Genomic DNA, 20,494 nt, shown 5'->3' with positions numbered 1-20,494 from the left:
AGGGGTAATAATGAAATTTCAAATCTATAATGTCATCCTAGTCTGTCTGCATTAAGGATGGCCATTTCATTCATTCTTGTACATTTTGGTGAAATGTGGGATATATTAAATGAAGTACACAACTATCATACCCTGAGTAACTCAAATTTCCAAACTACTTAGAAAAATCCATTAAGTTTATGCACAATCGAGCTATCAGGATCTCAGGGGTGTGAGATCGAAGTATGATACAAGCAAAGATCTCAAACAAACGTGCATGTAAATTGTTTGAAGCTCTTAGAGATCTGGGGCAGGATTCGTCTGCCCCCCGCTCCCGCGGCAGGGCGTTTCTCGGCAGTGGAAGGTGGCGCGCCGTTTGCTGGTGGCAAGATTCTCTGCTCCCACCACTGTTAACAGGATTTCCCATTGAAGCCTTGGATGGGGCTGCACTTCAGGCGGGGCCAGAGAATCCCACCGCCAGCAAACGGTCGGGGAATTCTGGCCCCCTGGTATCGTTATTCCAAGTACAAGCTTTGCAAGACACATTGGTAATCACAACCTGGCATAGGTATTCAGTTGATAGCACAGGTACGTTTGTCACAATGCAGTCTTATAGGGAGACTGTGCACACTATGCAGGCAGTTTTACCATAGTACACTGTGGGGGCTGGCCCCCTGCATTCGATCGAAGAAGAAAGAAGCAAAATTATATAAATGCTGAGGGGATAAATGCGAAAACAGTCAGAGACATGCAGATAAATAACCACAATGCCAAAACTGTGTGAGGGGTATCCCGAGAGAGTGACAAACAGGAAGACGAAAAGAGGGCAGCAAAGAACAGATTCGGAGAGCAGAGACAAATGAGAGAAATTTGCAGGAGGAGACTTTTTGTTATTTCCGTAAGCAACAATGGTATTAATTTTCTTCTGAAATATGTAGGTCATGGTTATAGCTTTAACAGTGGAATTGTTTGGAATTAATTTAGAACTTGAAATCAACTTACATAAAAAAAGTGAAAACAATTTAAAACAACGAATCGCAAAACCTGACCTCTTTTCAAACCATGCTGATTTGCATACTTACTTTCACTGCAGTCTATTCCTGTCCAATTGGATGGGCAAATACAAACATATTCATTTGTCACAATGCAGCTCCCATTATTTTTACATGGATTAGGGTTACATGGATCCTTTGGAGTTGTCAGAGTTCTGGTGGTGGTTGTTAAGGGCAAAGCTGAAGTTGGCATGGACGTTACAGATGGAGTTGTTCTTGGAGTTGTTGTTGGTGTAGTTGTTGTTGGTGTTGGAGTTGTTGTTGCTAGAGTTGTTGTTGGTGTAGTTGTTCGATTTGGTGTTGTTTGCATTGGAGTTGAAATTGTTAGGTTTGGAATTGTTGACTTTGAAGTTATTGTTATTGTGGGAGCTTGTGTAGTCTCTAGAAGACAAGATGAAAAAATGTAAACATTACTGAGCGTGAGTCCTTTCCAAAATACAAAATTGTACAACATGTAGCAAATGACAATCATGCATAAGATCTGACTTTTGTATCGCAGCACTCAGCTGAAGTGAAATTTTAATATTCCGATGGTCTGTCCAATCGTAATACACATTGCACCAGAAGCTGACTTGTAGCGACTCTCAGCAGCAATAGTAAAGAAGTGAACTCGGTTAATGAGCCATTGCAGCCATGTGGCCTGTCAGCTGTTGGCACTTTCCAATTGGGAGCTTGCTCTATTTCAAGGGAACTCTAGCAGTGCTATTTCAATCTCTGGTATGGAGAGAGAAAGAGAGATGGATTTTCTTCCAGTTGGCAAGATATCAACAACTTACAACCACCCAGGATATTCCACAGCTAAAGCATCAATTTATCCACCAGTTACTCTGATTCTGTACATGAGATGGTTTCGGAGCAATAATAAACTTTATCAATTATGCTCCTAAGGGATATGATTTTTTTGAGAACTCTGGGCACAAAGATGAGGAGGAATTTTTTTTATCTCAGAGGGTAGTGAATCTATGAAAGTCTTTCCCACAGAGAGCTGTACAGGCTCGGTCATTAACTATGTTTAAGGCTGAGATAGAAAGAATTTTAATCAGACAGGGAAACAAGGTGGGATAAGGAGGGGGAAAGGAGATGAGGATTATTATATCAGATCAGCCGTGATCTCATTGAATGGAGGAGCAAACTTGATGGATCGAATAGCCTACAGTTACTCCTATGTCTTATGGTCTGACAATGAAGAAATTCTGAAGAATCAACAGCCATGGAGGTCCTGCAGCACAAAGGGCTTCCAGATTCTATCGATGTTATTGGCTCAAATAAAAAACAAAAGGAAACAACAACAAGCACTCTGGGAGCAGAAAGACCCATGAGAGGGAGGTACAGCTGTGTGACGGGAGGCTTCATGCAATCCTCACCACCCCAAGAACTGCCACACTTCAGGATAAGGTTCAATTTTACCTGGCAAGAGTGGCCAAGTAAAGTCCAGGCACTGTTTTCAATGTACATCCTGTATTAATGATGTGACTTCACTCAGCTCCTTAATTCACAAGCGTTTTCTGTGTAATCACCTACGCTTCAGGAAAACTGCAATTCGGAACCTCTGCAAACAGTGTGGTACCATGAGAGTGTGAACTTTCATTGCCTGCTATACATAGTTCAGGTAGTCTGGAAACATTTGATTTAAAGAGTCAGTGCACCCACAGATCTTACCATCATGGGGTGCATGTAGTCACTTAGGAAAAAAGAAACGTTGTGAAAGAGGCGGATCTACTGAGGTAGGATCGTCTTCCCCTGCCATTGGCAGGTCGGGTGCAGGCGGTGGAGGTGAATATTTTGCCACGGTTTTTATTTTTATTTCAGTGCCTGTTGGGCTTTTTGCTGAAATCAATTTTTAAGGGTGTTGATAGGTTGGTTTCATCGTTTGTCTAGGCAGGTAATGTGGCTAGGATTAGGAAGACGGTACTTCAGAGGTGGCGGCAGTCGGAGGGTGTTGAGCTTTCTGAACTTGTTGTACTATTTCTGGGCAGCGAATGTGAAGAAGGTGCGGGGTTGGTAAAGGGAGACGGATGCTTTGTTGATAAGGATGGAGGCAGGTTCTTGTTGGGGTCGAGGTTGCAGGCGCTGGCAACGGTGCCACTCCCATTTGCCCCAGGGAGGTATTCAAGGAGTCCTGTGGTGGTTACCACGCTAAAAATATGGAGGCAATTTCTTTTTGGAAGGCCGGTTCACAAGTTTGAAGGAGTTGGGGGCGAAGTTTGGGTTCCTGCGTGGTGTATGTTTTAGGTACATGTAGGTGCGGGACTTTGCGAAAAAGTGATGGGGTTGAAGGGAGAGATCGTCTTGGTGATTTATGGGAGGATTTTGGGAGAAGATAAGGATGTCCGGAGGACGTCAAGGCCAAGTGAGAGGAGGAGCAGGGGATGGTACTGGAGGAGCGATTGTGCTGCGAGGTGGTGCGGAGGGATGATACAGCTCGTGTGTGAAGCTGGGGTTGATACAACTAAAGAGGTACTCGGGGTGCACCTGACAAAGTCGAGGATGAGCCGGCTGTTTGAGGGATAGAGGATATTTGTGAACAGAGTGGGATGGACCCAGCTAATCACATACATATGTTCCAGTCCTGCACAAAATTGGAGGAATTTTGGAGGTCATTCTTCAGCACCATGTTGGCGAACTTGCATGTGAACTTTGAGCCTATTCCCCTGGGGGACATATTCAGGGTGTCAGACCTGCTGGAGTTGCAGACGAGAGCTGGGGCAGATGTTTTAGCCTTCATCTTGTTGATCGCTCGCAGGAGGGTTTGCTGGAGTGGAAGTCAGCTTCTCTACCCCGTGCCTTGGCATGACTGGGGAATCTAATGGAGTTCCTGCATTTAGAGAAGGTGACAATTGCCCTAGGAGGGGCAAATGAGTGGTTCCATAAGAGATGTTTATTCTGCATTTCGGGGAACTAGTTACCGTCACCCATTGGGAGGGGATTGATTGGGGGACTGGGGGAGCAGGGGTGGGGTGTTGTGTTGGGTTTATTTTATTTTGTGTTGTAATATTTTGTAAATGTTGAAATGCTAAAAATTTAAATAAAAATACTTTTTTAAAAATCCAAACCAAGCACTGGTGAGCAGGTTATTGGCGAGTGAGTACCACTGGATAGCAATATCAATACCATACTTATAGTCCCAATGGTCTCCTTATAATTATTCACCTTGTCTACTTACTGGAGTCATAATTTATGGCAAGCGGTGGGATTTCCCGTCCGTTCAATGCAGCGGGATAACATGTCTCGCATTAAACTAGATGCACATCATTTAAATTTGAGCTTTTTCTACTCAGGATGTTATGGATGGTGCGATCTAATGGCCGCATGTCACTCGAGCAAGAGCGCGGCACAGCCGGTAGATGCCGGGAGAGACCTCCTGCCGAATTCCCGGCAACCTTTACACCACACGAGATCTACCCAGACCTCACGAGATGTCAGAATCAGAATACCACCCAAATTGGGTGTGATCAAACAGCGCGCACCGTTTTAGGCAGGCTTACCCAGTATCTACTGGCTTCCTGGGATCTACCAGTGCCCCAGGGAGGCTGGTCCACACACCCACCCTGCACGCCCCACACTTAATGCCTCCCCACCCTCCTTTCATGGGCACAGCTCCCCTCAGGCCCTGACACTTGGCAGTGCCACCCTGGCATCCAGGCACCCTGGTACTACCACCCTGGCACTCTGGGAGTTCTCCTGCTGGCTTTGCGGTGCCACCCGGGCACCTTGGCAGTACCCACATTCCAGGGGGAGGGCCAGGGGGACACCCTGCCCTACCTCTGACCACTCAGGGGTCTCCGCTGGCCAGGGAAATCACCCCCAGGTGTCGTGATGCCTGGTCCATGTTTGTGTGGACCAGTACTAACCTGTGCCCGCGTAACTGCTCACTGGGGAGCTGGCTAAATCATGGGAGGCCATTAGATAGGGGGTCCTTTCCATTAATGGGATGGAGATTGGCTTTAATTGGCTGATGCACGATCAATTACACTCAAGACTAAGTGATTTCATAACTGAAGACTTTAATCGACTAGAACTTGTTCCCCAGCAGCTTCGGTACAGAAAGTGAAGGCTGCTGGGACGGCACCGGTTCTTATACTCCGCCTGCATCAACAGCCAATGGTAAACTCCTAGGTTTAACCAATGGTCATCAGCCTCTTAGGTACCGCAATACCTGATAATACCACATTCACCCCCTGTTAAAAAAAGAGTCCGGCAGGGGTGGTGGCCAGTGGTAACAGTCACCTTTAACATGGTATGATCAGATATGGAGGGACCGTGCTATATCCTTACAGGGCTGTCGAGAATATTTACAAAGTGTTCGTTCACAGTTAAAGTCACAGCAAAGCAATTAGTCGATCGGGTGGCCTGGTCGTCCTTCTGGATCGTCTGGGCTTCGGTGGTGATTCTGGTGGGGGTCCAGGTGGTTGCGACTCCGGGAGCGTGGTTTCGACCTCACTGGCATCTTCGTCACCCCTAGGCGGCGCTGTTGGGGCAAACGGTTGACACGGGAAAACAAGGAGACGTTCATGAGGTGTCTGATTGGTAGTTGTACAGAGCAGCGACCGGATGGCGTGGAGGGCCACCGGGAGGACTTCTTGCCAGCGGGAGATTGGGAGATTCCTGGACCGTAGGGCCAGTAGAACAGTCTTCCAGACCGTTCCGTTCTCCCTCTCCTTCTCCACCTGTCCGTTTCCCCGGGGGTTGTAACTGGTCGTCCTGCTTGAGGCAATGCCCCTGCTGAGCAGGAATTGACGCAGTTCGTCACTCATAAAGGAGGACCCCCTATCACTGTGTATGCACGCGGGGAAACCAAACAGTGTAAAGATACCCTGGAGGGCCTTGATGACGGTGGTTGCGGTCATGTCTGGGCAGGGGATGGCCCCGCTGTGCATTATCGAACATGAAAACAACCGACCGTTGGTCCGTGAGGAGAGTGAATCTCCTGCCGGCCAGGTAATGTCTCCAATGTCTCACAGCTTCAACTATGGCTTGTGCCGCTTTTTCGACCGATGAATGGCGAATTTCGGAAGCATGGAGGGTACGGGAGAAGAAGGCCACGGGCCTGCCCGCTTGGTTGAGGGTGGCTGCCAGAGCTACGTCGGACGCATCACTCTCGACCTGGAAGGGGAGGGACTTGTCGATGGCGTGCATCGTAGCCTTTGCAATGTCTGCTTTGATGCGGCAGAAGGCCTGGCGGGCCTCCGTCAATAGGGCGAAGGTTGTGGACTGGATTAGGGGTCGGGCTTTGTCTGCGTAGTTGGGGACCCACTGTGCGGAATAACTGAAAAATCCGATGCAGCGCTTCAGGGCCTTGGGGCAGTGAGGGAGGGGGAACTCCATAAGGGGGCGCATGCGCTCAGGGTCGGGGCCTATAACTCCATTTTGCACTACGTAGCCTAGAATGGCTAGACGGTCGGTGCTAAACACGCATTTATCCTTATTGTACGTTAAGTTAAGGAATTTCGCGGTCTGGAGAAATTTGCGGAGGTTGGTGTCGTGGTCCTGCTGGTCATGGCCGCAGATGGTGACGTTATCCAGATACGAGAACGTTGCGCGTAAGCCGTACCGGTCAATCATTCGGTCCATCTCTCGCTGGAAGACCGAGACCCCATTAGTGACACCAAAGGGAACTCTTAAAAATTGATAGAGCCGCCCATCTGCTTCGAAGGCAGTGTACTTGCGGAGGGGTAGCTGGTGGTAGGCGAACTTGAGATCCACCGTGGAGAAAACCTTGCATTGCGTGATCCTGTTTACCAGGTCGGCTCTACGAGGGAGAGGGCTCGCGTCCAGCTGCGTAAACCTGTTGATGGTCTGGCTGTAGTCAATGACCATCCTATGTTTCTCCCTGGTCTTTAGCACCACTACTTGACCTCTCCAGGGACTGTTGCTCGCTTCGATGACCCCTTCCCTCAGCAGCCTTTGGACCTCTGACCTGATGAAGGTCCGGTCCTGGGCACTGTACCGCCTGCTCCTGGTGGCGACGGGTTTGCAATCCAGGGTGATGTTCGCAAACAGGGAAGGCGGGTCGACCTTAAGGGTCGCGAGGCCGCAGACAGTAAGGGGGGGTATAGGGCCGCCGAATTTAAAGGTCAGGCTTTGCAAGTTACATTGGAAGTCCAACCCCAGGAGGGTAGCCGTGCAAAGGTGCGGCAGGACATAAAGGCGGAAATTGTTGAATCTCCTGCCTTGGACAGTGAGGTTCACTAGGCAGAACCCCTTTATCTCCACTGAGTGTGACCCGGAGGCCAGGGAGATCCTTTGGTTTACGGGTGGGTAACAAGTGAACAGCGCCTTACCGTGTCGGGGTGAACAAAGCTTTCCGTGCTCCCAGAGTCAATCAGGCAAGACGTCTCGTGGCCGTTGATGAAGACCGTCGTTGTTGCTGTTGCAAGTGTCCGCGGTCGACTTTGGTCCAGTGTCACCAAGGCCAGATGAAGCAGTTGCGAGTTCTTATCAGGCAGCGTGTAGTCGGCCGTGCTGGGGGCGTGGGGCCCCATCCAAGATGGCGTCTCCCATGGGTCGCACATGGTGGCCGGGGATGGACAAGATGGCGGCGGGGATGGACAAAATGGCGGTGCCCACCCATCCAGCGTAGTGTCCGGGGGGCAAGATGGCCACGCCCGCGGGTCGCATGTGGCCCTAGGATAAGGGGGTGGCGGTGAGCGCTGGCCGGTGGGGGCCTGAAGGGGGGGTTGCCGCGGCAGTCCGGAGTCGCTGGAGACCGCGGCCACTGCGCAGGCCTGGCAGACCCCCACAAAGTGGCCCTTCTTGCCACACCCTTTACAGGTGGCGGTGCGGGCCGGGCAGCCCAGGCGGGGATGATTCGCCTGCCCGCAGAAGAAACAGCGGGGCCCGGCAGTGTTAGTGGGCCATCTCGCCGCGGAGGCCTGCGGGGTCAAGGGGAAGGTCTGTGGGGCTGCCGCTGTGGGGTGCCACGCAGCCCAGGGGGCCGCCGCACGGTCGGGCGCATATGACTGGTCGTTTTGGGAGGCTACGTCCATGGACCCTGCCAGGGCCCAAGCCTCTGTAAGTCCCAGGGTGTCCTTTTCTAGGAGAGTCTTTGGCAGATCACTGAGGAGCTCATACCTGCTACGAAGGCATCCCTGATTAAAAATTCCGTGTGCTCACTTCCCGAAACTTGCGGGCAGCCACAGTTTCGGCCCAGCACCAGTCGCGCCCGGTAGAAATCCTCCAATGATTCCCCGGGGCTTTGCCGTCTAGTTGCAAGCAGGTGACGTGCGTAGACCTGATTTACAGGGCGGATATAATGTCCTTTTAACAGTTCGATCGCAGCATCATAGTCCTCCGCCTCCTCGATAAGGGTGTAGATCCCAGGGCTGATCCTTGAGCACAGGAGATGCATTTTCTGTCCTTCTGAGGGGGTGCCTCCGGCCGTCTCGAGGTAGCCTATAAAGCACGCCAGCCAGTGTTTAAATATTGCAGCCGAGTTCGCCGCGTGGGGGCTGAGTTGTAAGCACTCGGGTTTGATTCGGAGATCCATCCTTCCAGCTTAAGTCTAGTCGATTAAATTGATGCACGATCAATTACACTCAAGGCGAAGTGATTTCATAACTGAAGGCTTTAATCGACTAGAACTGTTCCCCAGCAGCTTCGGCACAGAAAGTGAAGGCTGCTGGGACGGCACCGGTTCTTATACTCTGCCTGTCAGGGCGGAGCTACGCATCAACAGCCAATGGTAAACTCCTAGGTTTAACCAATGGTCATCAGCCTCTTAGGTACCGCAATACCTGATAATACCACATTGGCAATTATTGGTTTCTCACCACACTGTGGCGGGAACTAGTACTCACCAACAGGAGCGAGCCGGTTAAATTAGAAAACATTCAACTCTCCCACAATCTAACCGGCTCTCTCAGATTTGCGCCCGGCGCGACATGGCTGCTAGATTGCGCCCTTAGAGTCATTAGATAGCGGTGGGAAACCCGGGGACACTCCCAGAAAAACCTGACACAAATGATACTTTCAGTTAGATCGCACCTGGAGTTTCAGTTACCAAAGGACAGTTTATCTTATTCTTATATTTAAAAAGAGGGACAAAACAAGTCCATGGAATTATAAACCAGTTGAATTAATATTGGTGATTTAAAAATATAACTGTAGCTTTATGTCTTTAAGAGATAGCAGCACAAAGTCATTTTAAGATAAGTGTGTCATGTGATCCAACCTCAGTTTCACTTTGGTCTGGAGCAAAGCACACACACACACACACACACACAGATTTGCAGCTCTGATGTCCTCAAGCTTTATGTCCACATGTGCATAGAATTAATAAATGAACCCACAATCTTTTTACACAATATCTTATGAGCGATTGGTGCCCTTACATCATTATAACACACACAACTTTCCAAGTAGTTATGAAAAAATGGAACAATGAATAGTCAGCATGGATTCTAAAAATGAAGGTTATGCTTGCCCAAACTTATTGAATACTTTCGAGAGGGAACAGATAGAGTAGCCCTGGGTACTGGGGCAGATGAAGTGAATTTCAAAAGACCACAAATTGGAATTGGTTTGTAAATGACAATTTAATTTCAATATAGGTAAGTATGAGATTGCATTTTAGTGGGAAGAATATAAAATCCAGAGAATCCCTACAGTGCAGAAGGAGGCCATTCAGTCCATCAAGTCTGCACCGACCCTCCAAAAGAGCACTCTACCTAAGCCTACAACCCTGCCCTATCCCCGTAACCCCATGCATTTATCATGGACACTCCACCTAACCTGCACCTCTTTGAACTGTGGGAGGAAACCGGAGCACCTGGAGGAAACCCATGCAGTCACCCAAAGCCGGAATCAAACCTAGGGTTCATGGCGCTTTGAGACAACAGTGCTAACCACTGTGCCAGAGTGCCGCCCATGGAGGCAACATCCTCCTTAGCAAATGAGAGCTTAAATGGGGTTGAGGGATCTAGAGTTACAAATACACCAATCATTAAAAGTAGCAAAGCAGGAAAACAGTCATAACAATGCAAACAAAGCATTGGTTTTAATTTCTATAGGAATAGAATTGGAAGCCAGGGTAGTTGTGTTAAACCTACATAGAATCTTGGGCAGAATTTAGTTCCAGTGCAGCGCATATTATTGTTCTTGGTACTACAAAAATCAAGATAGAGGAACTGGAGAATTGCAGAGGATGATGTCAGAATTGAAAGGAAAGACCGGTCCACAGCAGATGCCATCTCCCTGGCCCTACACTCATCCCTAGAGCATCTCGACAACAAGGACTCCTATTTATTGACTACAGCTCCGCCTTCAACAACATAATCCCAGCCAAGCTCATAGCAAAGCTCCTAAACCTAGGACTTGGCTCTTCATTCTGCAACTGGATCCTCGACTTTCTAGCCCACAGACCACAATCTGTAAAAATAAACAACAATACCTCCTCCACAATAGTCCTCAATACCGGGGCCCCGCAAGGCTGCGTATTTAGCCCCCCACTCTACTCCCTGTACACACACGACTGCGCGGCAAAATATGGTTCCAACTCCATCTACAAGTTTGCTGACGATACGACCATAGTGGGCCGGATCTCGAATAACGACGAGTAAGAATACAGGAGGGAGATAGAAAACCTAGTGGAGTGGTGCAGCGACAACAATCTCTCCCTCAATGCCAGCAAAACTAAAGAGCTGCTCATTGACTTCAGGAAGCAAAGTACTGTACACACCCCTGTCAGCATCAACGGGACCGAGGTACAGATGGTTGACAGCATCAAATTCCTAAGTGTGCACATCACCAACAATCTGCCTGGTCTACACACGTCGATGCTACCACTAAGAAAGCACAACAGCCACTATACTTCCTCAGGAAACTAAGGAAATTCGGCATGTCCACATTAACTCTTACCAACTTTTACAGATGCACTATAGAAAGCATCCTATCGGGCTGCATCACAGCCTGTATGGCAACTGCTCGACCCAGGGCCGCAAGGAACTTCAGAGCGTCGTGAACACAGCCCAGTCCATCACACAAACCTGCCTCCAATCCATCAACTCCATCTACACCTCCCGCTGCCTGGGGAAAGCGGGCAGCATAATCAAAGACCCCTCGCACCCGGCTTACTCTTCCAAGTTCTCCCATCGGGCAGGAGATACAGAAGCCTGAGAACACGCACGAACAGACTCAAAAACAGCATCTTCCCCACTGTTACCAGACTCCTAAATGACCCTCTTATGGACTGACCTCATTAACACTACACCCCTGTATGCTTCATCCGATGCCGGTGCTTACATTGTGTTGCCCTATTATGTATTTTCTTTTATTTCCTTTTCTTTTCAAGTACTTAAAGATCTGTTGAGCTGCTCGCAGAAAAATACTTTTCATTGTACCTCGGTACACGTGACAATAAACAAACCCAATCCAATCCAATCCAACAGGCCGGTGCATTTTCTCGAAAAAAGAGAAGACTGATGGAATAGAGGCAATTAAAATTATAAAGGGGTTGAGAAAGTAGACATAGAAAAAATAGTTTTACTTATGTATGAGTACAACTTCTGAGGACATACATAAAAGATGGACACTAAAAATCCAAGAAGTAATTCAGGAGAAACTTCTTTGCCAAGGGAACAATAAGACTATCGAACCGACTCCACATGGGTGGTCAGTTAAATAACATTGGTGCATTTAAGAGAAACTAGATAAGTTTTTGAGGGAAAAAGGAAGAGAAGGATATGCTGATAAGGGGGGAGGACGTTGAGTGGAAGGAAGTGCATGTGGAGCATAAATAGCAGCCAGAAGTGGTTTCAGTGAATGGCCTGTTTTTGACTTTATACTGCATGGAAACCTATGCAAGAATCTCAATGATTTAATTCTGCTGCTTCTGCTGTGGCAGCTTTAATTTTGGTCAGTTGAAAATGGTATCCTCATCTAACCTAACAAGGCTTCAAACTGAATGACTGTTTTAGAAGGTGGTAGGGCATGTTGAGAAAACAGTTAATAAAGCAAATAGTAACTTAGGCTTGATACAAAGGAACATTCTGTGCAAAAGTAAGAAATTCAATTTGAAATTGTATAAAACACTAGTTAGGCCTTGTCTGCATCCAATTCTGGGTACCACACTTCAGGAAGGCTTTGAAGACATTAGGGAGAGTACAGAGGAGATTCACTAAGAATTATTCCAGGAATAAAGAACTGTAACTATCTCTTTAACCTTGCACATTCTTTCTTTTCAGATAGCAATCCAATTCCCTTTTGAATACCTCTAACTATAGGATATACTGGAGAAGTTGGACCTGTTTTCCTTGGAGTAAAGAAAGTTCAGAGAAGACTTGATAGAGGTATTTAAGATGCTGAGGTCTATGGGCAGGGTAAATAGTGAGAAACAGTTCCCTCTCAAGAGAGCATCAAGAACCAGGGAGCACAGATTTGGAATAATTGGCAAAAGGAGTGGAAGTGATATGAGGAAAAATGTTTTTACCCAGAGTGTGGTGGAGGCAGGTATTCAAAAGGGAATTGGATTGCTATCTGAAAAAAAGGAATGTGCAAGGTGAAAGGGATAAGGCAGGAGAATGAGATTAAGTAGAATGCTCCTTCAGAGAGCCAGTGCAGAATCGATGGGCCAAATGGCCACCTTCAGGACTGTAAATATTCTATGGATCTCTTTCAATTATTTGAAATGGATTGAATAGTGCACAGAGGAGAATAATTTGAATTTGTTGAAATACCTAGATACTAGGAGTGTGGATAATGTTACTGATATGTTAGGGGCAGCACGGTGGTGCAGTGGTTAGCACTGCTGCCTCACGGCACCGAGATCCCAGATTCGATCCCTGCTCTGCATCACTGTCCATGTGGAGTTTGCACATTCTCCCCGTGTTTGCATGGGTTTCGCCTCCACAACCCAAAGATGTGCAGGGTAGATGGATTGGCCACACTAAAATTGCTCCTTAATTGGAAAAAAATTAATTGCGTACTGTAAATTTATTTATTTTAAATGTTACTGATGTGTTATCCAGGAGCAAGTAAAACAGTAATCAGTGTGAACATCGGCTTATCCTGTATTAATGAAATGGACCATTGTGAATACACAGTTAAAGTTGTTGAGGGTGCTGTTCTCAGCAGAGGATGGGTTAATGTTGGTTAAGATGGTATTAATTATCAAAGGGTTGAAACATTCTACAAAGTTGTCAAGAAAAAGGAATGTGAAAGAGATTTTAACCACAAGGATTGGATGTTGAGTAATTCAAAAGGTTAATCTGGACAACAGAGGGAACAGAATGAAAAAGGTACATACACAGTATTACATTTGCTGATGTCTGATACTGAGTTAAAATATAATCAAACATCATATTAACTTATTGTTCCACAAACAGACATTCAGCAAAACACAAGAACTGGTATTCTGTTGGAAAGAAAAGAACAGATGAAATAAAGCAGTAAGTGCATATCTTAGACTACATAATGTGTTCCTTGCTGAGGTTTAATACTATACCTGTCAGCCGTTCTGATGTTGCAGGCTTTGTTGTATTTGGTGAGGTCTCATTCTGCATATTAGTAGTGGTAGCTGATGATGTAGGTTTAATGTATGTTGGTGAGGTATGGATTTCGCTGAGTGCAGTTGATTCTTCTGTTGTTGGGAAAGTTGTATTGACTGATGTCTGGTTTTCTCTCTGTGTAGTTGATACTGTTGTTGGGGAAGTTGTATTCACTGATGTCTGGTTTTCTCTCTGTGTAGTTGATACTGTTGTTGGGGAAGTTGTATTGACTGATGTCTGGTTTTCTCTCGGTGTAGTTGATACTGTTGTTGGGGAAGTTGTATTGACTGATGTCTGGTTTTCTCTCTGTGTAGTTGATACTGTTGTTGTTGGGGAAGTTGTATTGACTGATGTCTGGTTTTCTCTCTGTGTAGTTGATACTGTGGTTGGGAAAGTTGTATTGACTGATGTCTGGTTTTCTCTCTGTGTAGTTGATACTGTGGTTGGGAAAGTTGTATTGACTGATGTCTGGTTTTCTCTCTGTGTAGTTGATACTGTGGTTGGGAAAGTTGTATTGACTGATGTCTGGTTTTCTCTCTGTGTAGTTGATACTGTGGTTGGGAAAGTTGTATTGACTGATGTCTGGTTTTCTCTCTGTGTAGTTGATACTGTTGTTGGGAAAGTTGTATTGACTGATGTCTGGTTTTCTCTCTGTGTAGTTGATACTGTGGTTGGGAAAGTTGTATTGACTGATGTCTGGTTTTCTCTCTGTGTAGTTGATACTGTGGTTGGGAAAGTTGTATTGACTGATGTCTGGTTTTCTCTCTGTGTAGTTGATACTGTTGTTTGGGAAGTTGTATTCACTGATGTCTGGTTTTCTCTCTGTGTAGTTGATACTGTTGTTGGGGAAGTTGTATTGACTGATGTCTGGTTTTCTCTCTCTGAAGTTGATACTGTTGTTGTTGGGAAAGTTGTATTGACTGATGTCTGGTTTTCTCCCTGTGTAGTTGATACTGTTGTTGTTGGGGAAGTTGTATTGACTGATGTCTGGTTTTCTCTCTGTGTAGTTGATACTGTTGTTGGGAAAGTTGTATTGACTGATGTCTGGTTTTCTCTCTGTGTAGTTGATACTGTTGTTGGGGAAGTTGTATTGACTGATGTCTGGTTTTCTCTCTGTGTAGTTGATACTGTTGTTGTTGGGAAAGTTGTATTGACTGATGTCTGGTTTTCTCTCTGTGTAGTTGATACTGTTGTTGGGAAAGTTGTATTGGCTGATGTCTGGTTTTCTCTCTGTGTAGTTGATACTGTTGCTGTTGGGAAAGTTGTATTGGCTGATGTCTGGTTTTCTCTCTGTGTAGTTGATACTGTTGTCGGGAAAGTTGTATTGACTGATGTCTGGTTTTCTCTCTGTGTAGTTGATACTGTTGTTGGGAAAGTTGTATTGGCTGATGTCTGGTTTTCTCTCTGTGTAGTTGATACTGTTGTTGTTGGGAAAGTTGTATTGACTGATGTCTGGTTTTCTCTCTGTGTAGTTGATACTGTTGTTGGGAAAGTTGTATTGACTGACGTCTGGTTTTCTCTCTGTGTAGTTGATACTGTTGCTGGGAAAGTTGTATTGACTGATGCCTGGTTTTCTCTCTGTGTAGTTGATACTGTTGTTGGGAAAGTTGTATTGACTGATGTCTGGTTTTCTCTCTGTGTAATTTTTTCTGGAGTTGTTGCAAAAGGTTTAATCGCTGTTCTCTGATTTTCTTGTCGTGTCGTTGTCTCTGTATTCAGGAAAGTTTCATTCAGTGCAGATTGTTTTTTGCCTTCAGTTCTTTCTATTATTGTTTGGAATGCTGTGTCCATTAATGTCTGGTTGGATTTTTGTTGAGTTTCTTGTGATGTCTTAGAAAAAATGTTTTGCTCAATGCTTTTGATTGGACTATGTTTAATTTGTTGTTGAACTGAACACCCTTGAGTTAGCTTCAGTGAGTTGTGTTGCTTTTGTTGCATGGTAAATTCTGGTTTAATTAATGGCTGTACTGTAGCCAACACTGGTTTTTGCCTTTCCTGCGATTTTAGGTGGATTGGTGCGTGTGACAATTTGGTCATTTTTCCACTTGTACTAAACTTTCTGGATGCTGAAAGTAACTCTGATGTTATTAGAGCAGTATCTTCTTTATTTCGATCATCTCTCCTTGTTTTATCTACAGTTTTCTTCGAATGGCTTCCTAATGGATAGATGCCACTCCTTTTATCTGCTTTTATTTTTTGCATTGTTGCTGTGTATCCTGGCTTTTGAGAAAATGGTGATGGATGAGTTGCTGAAGATTTCTCAGAATTAATCATATCAACATATTCTATAGTCATGTTCATGTCTACAGCTGTGTTAGTGGTGACAGGATCGGTTTGAATTGTTGCTGTTGCAACCCAGATCTGAAAAAAGAAAGCAGTATATGTTAATTCACACACAGACAGTGGTTCTGAAATTCTGCAAAAGATTAAAATGAAACGTATTGACTAGCCGTGTGTCACAGGTTCTGTGCTTGGCCCTCAACTATTCAGTATATTTATTGATGACTTAAGTAACGTAATGAAACAAGTTTGCATTACCACAAAGGTTGGTGGCATAGTTAGTAATGTAAACAAAAGCATAAAAATATAAAGTGATATTGAATAGTTAAAACAGTGGCAGTCAGGTTTTAATGAGATATGTGTGAGACCATCATTTTGGACCACAACAAAGTAGGGTTGAATATTTCAAAATGGTGGAAATCCAGGAACTGTAGAAATCCAAAGAGATTTAGGGGCTCATCTACACAGATCACTAATATGTAGTGGTGCGGTACAAATGGATAATTGAAAAGGTTAATCAAATGTTAACCTTTATAACTACAGAGATAAATTCCAGCTATATTAAGCCATGGTTAGTATAGCTAGAGTAAACCACTTCTGAAACCAGACCTTCACAAGGATCTACAGATAAATGGAGAGACGGAAGAAAGGTTTCACTGGAATGTTAATAGGGTTCCAAAGGTTAAATTATAATGAAAGATTACATAAATGAGGTGTTTAGTTCCTGGTATATGAACAGTTCAGGTGATTTGGTTGCGGTTTTTAGGATTTTGAAGGAATTGGTAAAGCAGATGTGGTGATATGTATCACTGTATATACACAAAGGGTTAATGTAAATACACTACAACTAAGTAACCGCTAGAGGGAGCACCAGAGATGTCATGACATGCAGACATACAGCCAATGGGTCATTACAACAGGACACAGCCAATGTGTAATCAGGACACCCAGAGGTGGCATTACCACAAGGGGGCACTTCACAACCCATATAAAAGGACAGGGCACACATGCCCTGCCTCTTTCCACAGACAGACATCTAGAGAGTACATCAGGGTTGATCAGCAGCATCACACCCAGCACGTGGCTTAGAGCAGGCTGGTAAAGATAGACTGAGCTACTACAGTTAGATTAGCAGAGAGTCGAACACATTTAAGAACTATGCTAATAGTTCAATAAACAAGTTGAACTCATTTCATAGTCTGGAGCTTCCTTTGTCAAAGCATACATCAAGGAAGCAGCTTATGCAACACAAAGCAGCATAACACAACAGCAGATAGAAAGAAACATTTTCTACTGATAGGTGAGTCTAGAACAAAGGAAAACACTGTCAAAATATTCAGGAGAGAAGTTAGGAAACACAACTTCATGCAAAGGGTGGTAGAAGTGTGCAACTACCCCCTTCCCCCGCCCCCAACCCCCGCACTGACCCCCAACCCCCTAAGAGGCAACAGATGCTAACTCAATTAAGAACTTTAAATCTGAGATTGATAGATTTTTGCTAGTCAAGGGTATTAAAACATAAGAAGGCAAGGAGGATAATAGATTTAAGATGCACGTCAGCCATGACCTCTTTCAATGGAGGAAAAAGCTCCAGGGGCAAAATGGCCTGCTCCTCTTCCTATCTTCCTAAGATCCAACAGACGCCCAGCAGGAATCAATGGGATCAACCTCTCTCCCCATCTAGCTCCTCTACCTGACCACATCCCCCCTGCTCTGCGCTCTTCCCGCCACCCACAATACCACAGAAAAGGCATAGTCAAAGTTGTACTGCATCTCTCTGCTAATTCTGTTAGTTTCCTATTTGCCATGTAAGGTGTGGGAATTGTAAAGTTGCTGGGTTTTGTAGGAATGATGGAAAGAACTACAACTTAATCGTTTACTATAAGATCTTCAACAGCTCCTACACACCATTCCTGTAGCCACATTGGTAAGAACTCACGCGCCACCGACATGTCACTTCCTGTGTGCAGGTCAAGGCAATATATCCATGAATACACATGCTACAAAAATAACATCAATCTTTTACAAGGCAAATGGTAAATGAGTTGAGGTAGTGGATCCCCTTTGCCAAGGTTTTCCACTTATGGATCAGTCAGCAACCAATGTATCTGTACATCACAGTGAGGTGAGGCATATAGGTCTCCACGTTAGGAGATCCATTTGTGAGGCCAGGCAACCAACCTGGTGCCCTGAAAATTAAAAAAAACTTATTTTACAAGTTACCCCCAAAGCAACAGCAGGTCTTTTGTGTTTATTTTCATATTTTCACACTCTTTCCCTTGGAGAATTGAAAGGATTCATAGGCTGACTAACAACCTAATAGGCTCTTAGAGTGGCATTTGAAACTGGAGGCTGCTGGCTCAGAGGCGACTGCAAAAGCAACAAGACCAACCTCTGCGGCAACCCCATCCTTCCACAAACTAAAAGACACAAGTGTTTCTGCACGCCATGGACACACTTATGCTGGGATGTGCCTTAATTGGTACTCATAGTTGTTGGCCTGTGGTGCCCTCCAACTGAGCCAGCAAACATTAGCCAGACTAGTGCTGGAGAACACCGCAGACCTTTGACCCCGATTCAATAAATGTAAAGTTATTTGAACTAAGCTGATCCTGGAAGACTTGCTGGGGGTCATCACAATTGCTGTTTGTTAAGAAGTCCAAATTCCAGCATTACTCCAGAAAATAATATAGCCATAGATTACTGATCATACAAATGCTGGAAGTGCATTCAAATATTTGAAGCATTCGATAAAGCTTTGATTCCAATGGCTCCGGTAACTCAGGTGTCCTAAGCCCAACAATTTTCAGCTGCTTTATGAATGATGTTCCCTCCGCCATGAGGTAAGAAATGGGGATGTTTGCTGATGATTGTACACAATATTCAGTACCATTCGTGACTCTTCGGACACTGGAGAAATCTGTGTCTGCAGCAACAAGGCCTGGACAACATGCAGGCTTGGGCTTAAAACTGGCAAGTACTATTCACATCACATAACTGCCAGGCAATGCCCATCGCCAACAATAGAGAATCTAACCATCTCCCTTTGACATTAAATTACATGACCATCGCTGAATCCCCTTCCATCAACATCCTGGGGAATGCCATTCACCGAAACTTTAAAAGCACATAAATACTGTGGACAAGAGCAGGTCAGAAGCTAGGAATCCTACGTCGGGTTATTCACTTCCGAACTCCCCAAAGCATGTCCACATCTACACGATACAAGTCAGGAGGGTGATGGAATACTCTCCATTCGCCTGGATGAATGCGGCTCCAACAACATTCATGAAGCTCAATACCATCCAAGATAAGGCAGCTCAATTGATGACATCCCATTCCACATGTTAAACATTTATTCTCTTCACCATCAGTGCAAAGTGGCACAAGATATACTACAGCAATGCCCAATGCTCATTTGACAGCATCTTTCAAACCCATGACCTCTACCTAGAAGGAAAAGGGCAGCAAATGCCCAACAACACCACCACCTGCAAGTTGCCCTCAAGCCACAAATCATCCTGACTGGGAACTACATCGCCATTCCTTTACTGTTTCAGTCTAAATCCTGAAACTTACTTCCTAATAGCACTGTGGGTGCACCTATATCACATGGACTGCATTGGTTCAAGAAGTTGGCCCATTACCAATTAGGAATGGGTGTAAGAGTAGGTGTTGCCAATACCCACAGAACATGAAATAATTTATGAAATGGAAGAACCGTCAATTTGGGCAGCACGGTAGCACAGTGGGTAACACTGTTGCTTCACAGCTCCAGGGTCCCAGGTTCGATTCCCGGCTTGGGTCCCCGTCTGTGTGGAGTCTGCACGTTCTCCCCGTGTCTGCGTGGGTTTCCTCCAGGTGCTCCAGTTTCCTCCCACAAGTCCCAAAAGAGGTGCTGTTAGGTAATTTGGACATTCTGAATTCTCCCTCCGTGTACCCTAACAGTGCCGGAATGTGGCGACTGGGGCTTTTCACAGTAACTTCATTGCAGTGTTAATGTAAACCTACTTGTGACAATAAAGATTATTATATTATAAACTATCCAAAGCGTTGCAAAGGAGCTTAATTTTAAAACACAGCTGCAAAGCATATTAAAGTAAAGATTAACGTACACATGAACAATGTTAATAGCATTAATGAAAGCAAAAATAGTCAAGGAATTAACTATTTGAACTGAACAAAAATGAAAAATCTTACCAGAAATTGTAAGGTAAGCACACAAAATAGTTTAGGGTATGTTGCCATTGCAGTGTTACAGCGTGAGATCTTCCTGAACAAGTATTTCCAAAACTATCACTGTTACTGAGGGAACAGTCAAGCAATGTTTTGAGCAAATGCGACAATGAATGTTGTCTTTCAAACGTTAGATAAACACGCTTTTATTATGCTCTTTTAAAAGATACTGACACGCTCCATCACTGTTTATTTATTCAGTTTCTGAGTGGACTTTCCTCTGTAATGTATTCATTTAATCTGATTAAAGATTATCAATTTTTGTTTGCAACTGATAAGTGTTCATGCAAAAATGTTCTTCGATATTTTACTTTCTATCCATTTTAAGAGTTCAGAAGTGTTCAGTAACATTGGAAATATTGTTATATTGTATCAATGACACAGGGGGCAATTCAGTGGACAAAAGTTAAAGTCCGCTTTTGGACACTTAGGCGGCAGCAGAGCCAAGATTCTCCCTGCTATTCA

At 45.1% G+C, this 20,494-nt stretch overlaps 1 protein-coding gene across 1 annotated transcript in view; it reads right to left on the bottom strand.

Annotated features, from left to right (window-relative positions):
* Positions 1-20,107, bottom strand: part of LOC140389719 (uncharacterized) — a 119,367-nt gene extending 99,260 nt beyond the window's left edge. The window contains exons 1-3 of the mRNA XM_072474168.1: positions 19,994-20,107; positions 13,471-15,874; positions 1,062-1,412 (exon numbers count right to left, since the gene is read on the bottom strand). Of these exons, the coding sequence (XP_072330269.1) occupies positions 1,062-1,412; positions 13,471-15,874; positions 19,994-20,041 (2,803 nt within the window). The 5' untranslated portion in view covers positions 20,042-20,107. The remainder of the gene's footprint in view (positions 1-1,061; positions 1,413-13,470; positions 15,875-19,993) is intronic.
* Positions 20,108-20,494: the final 387 nt, after the last annotated feature.

This window comes from Scyliorhinus torazame, chromosome 14 (assembly GCF_047496885.1).
Source record: "Scyliorhinus torazame isolate Kashiwa2021f chromosome 14, sScyTor2.1, whole genome shotgun sequence".
Classification (NCBI taxonomy): Eukaryota; Metazoa; Chordata; class Chondrichthyes; order Carcharhiniformes; family Scyliorhinidae; genus Scyliorhinus; species Scyliorhinus torazame.
This window is presented reverse-complemented; position numbering and strand designations above follow the sequence as displayed.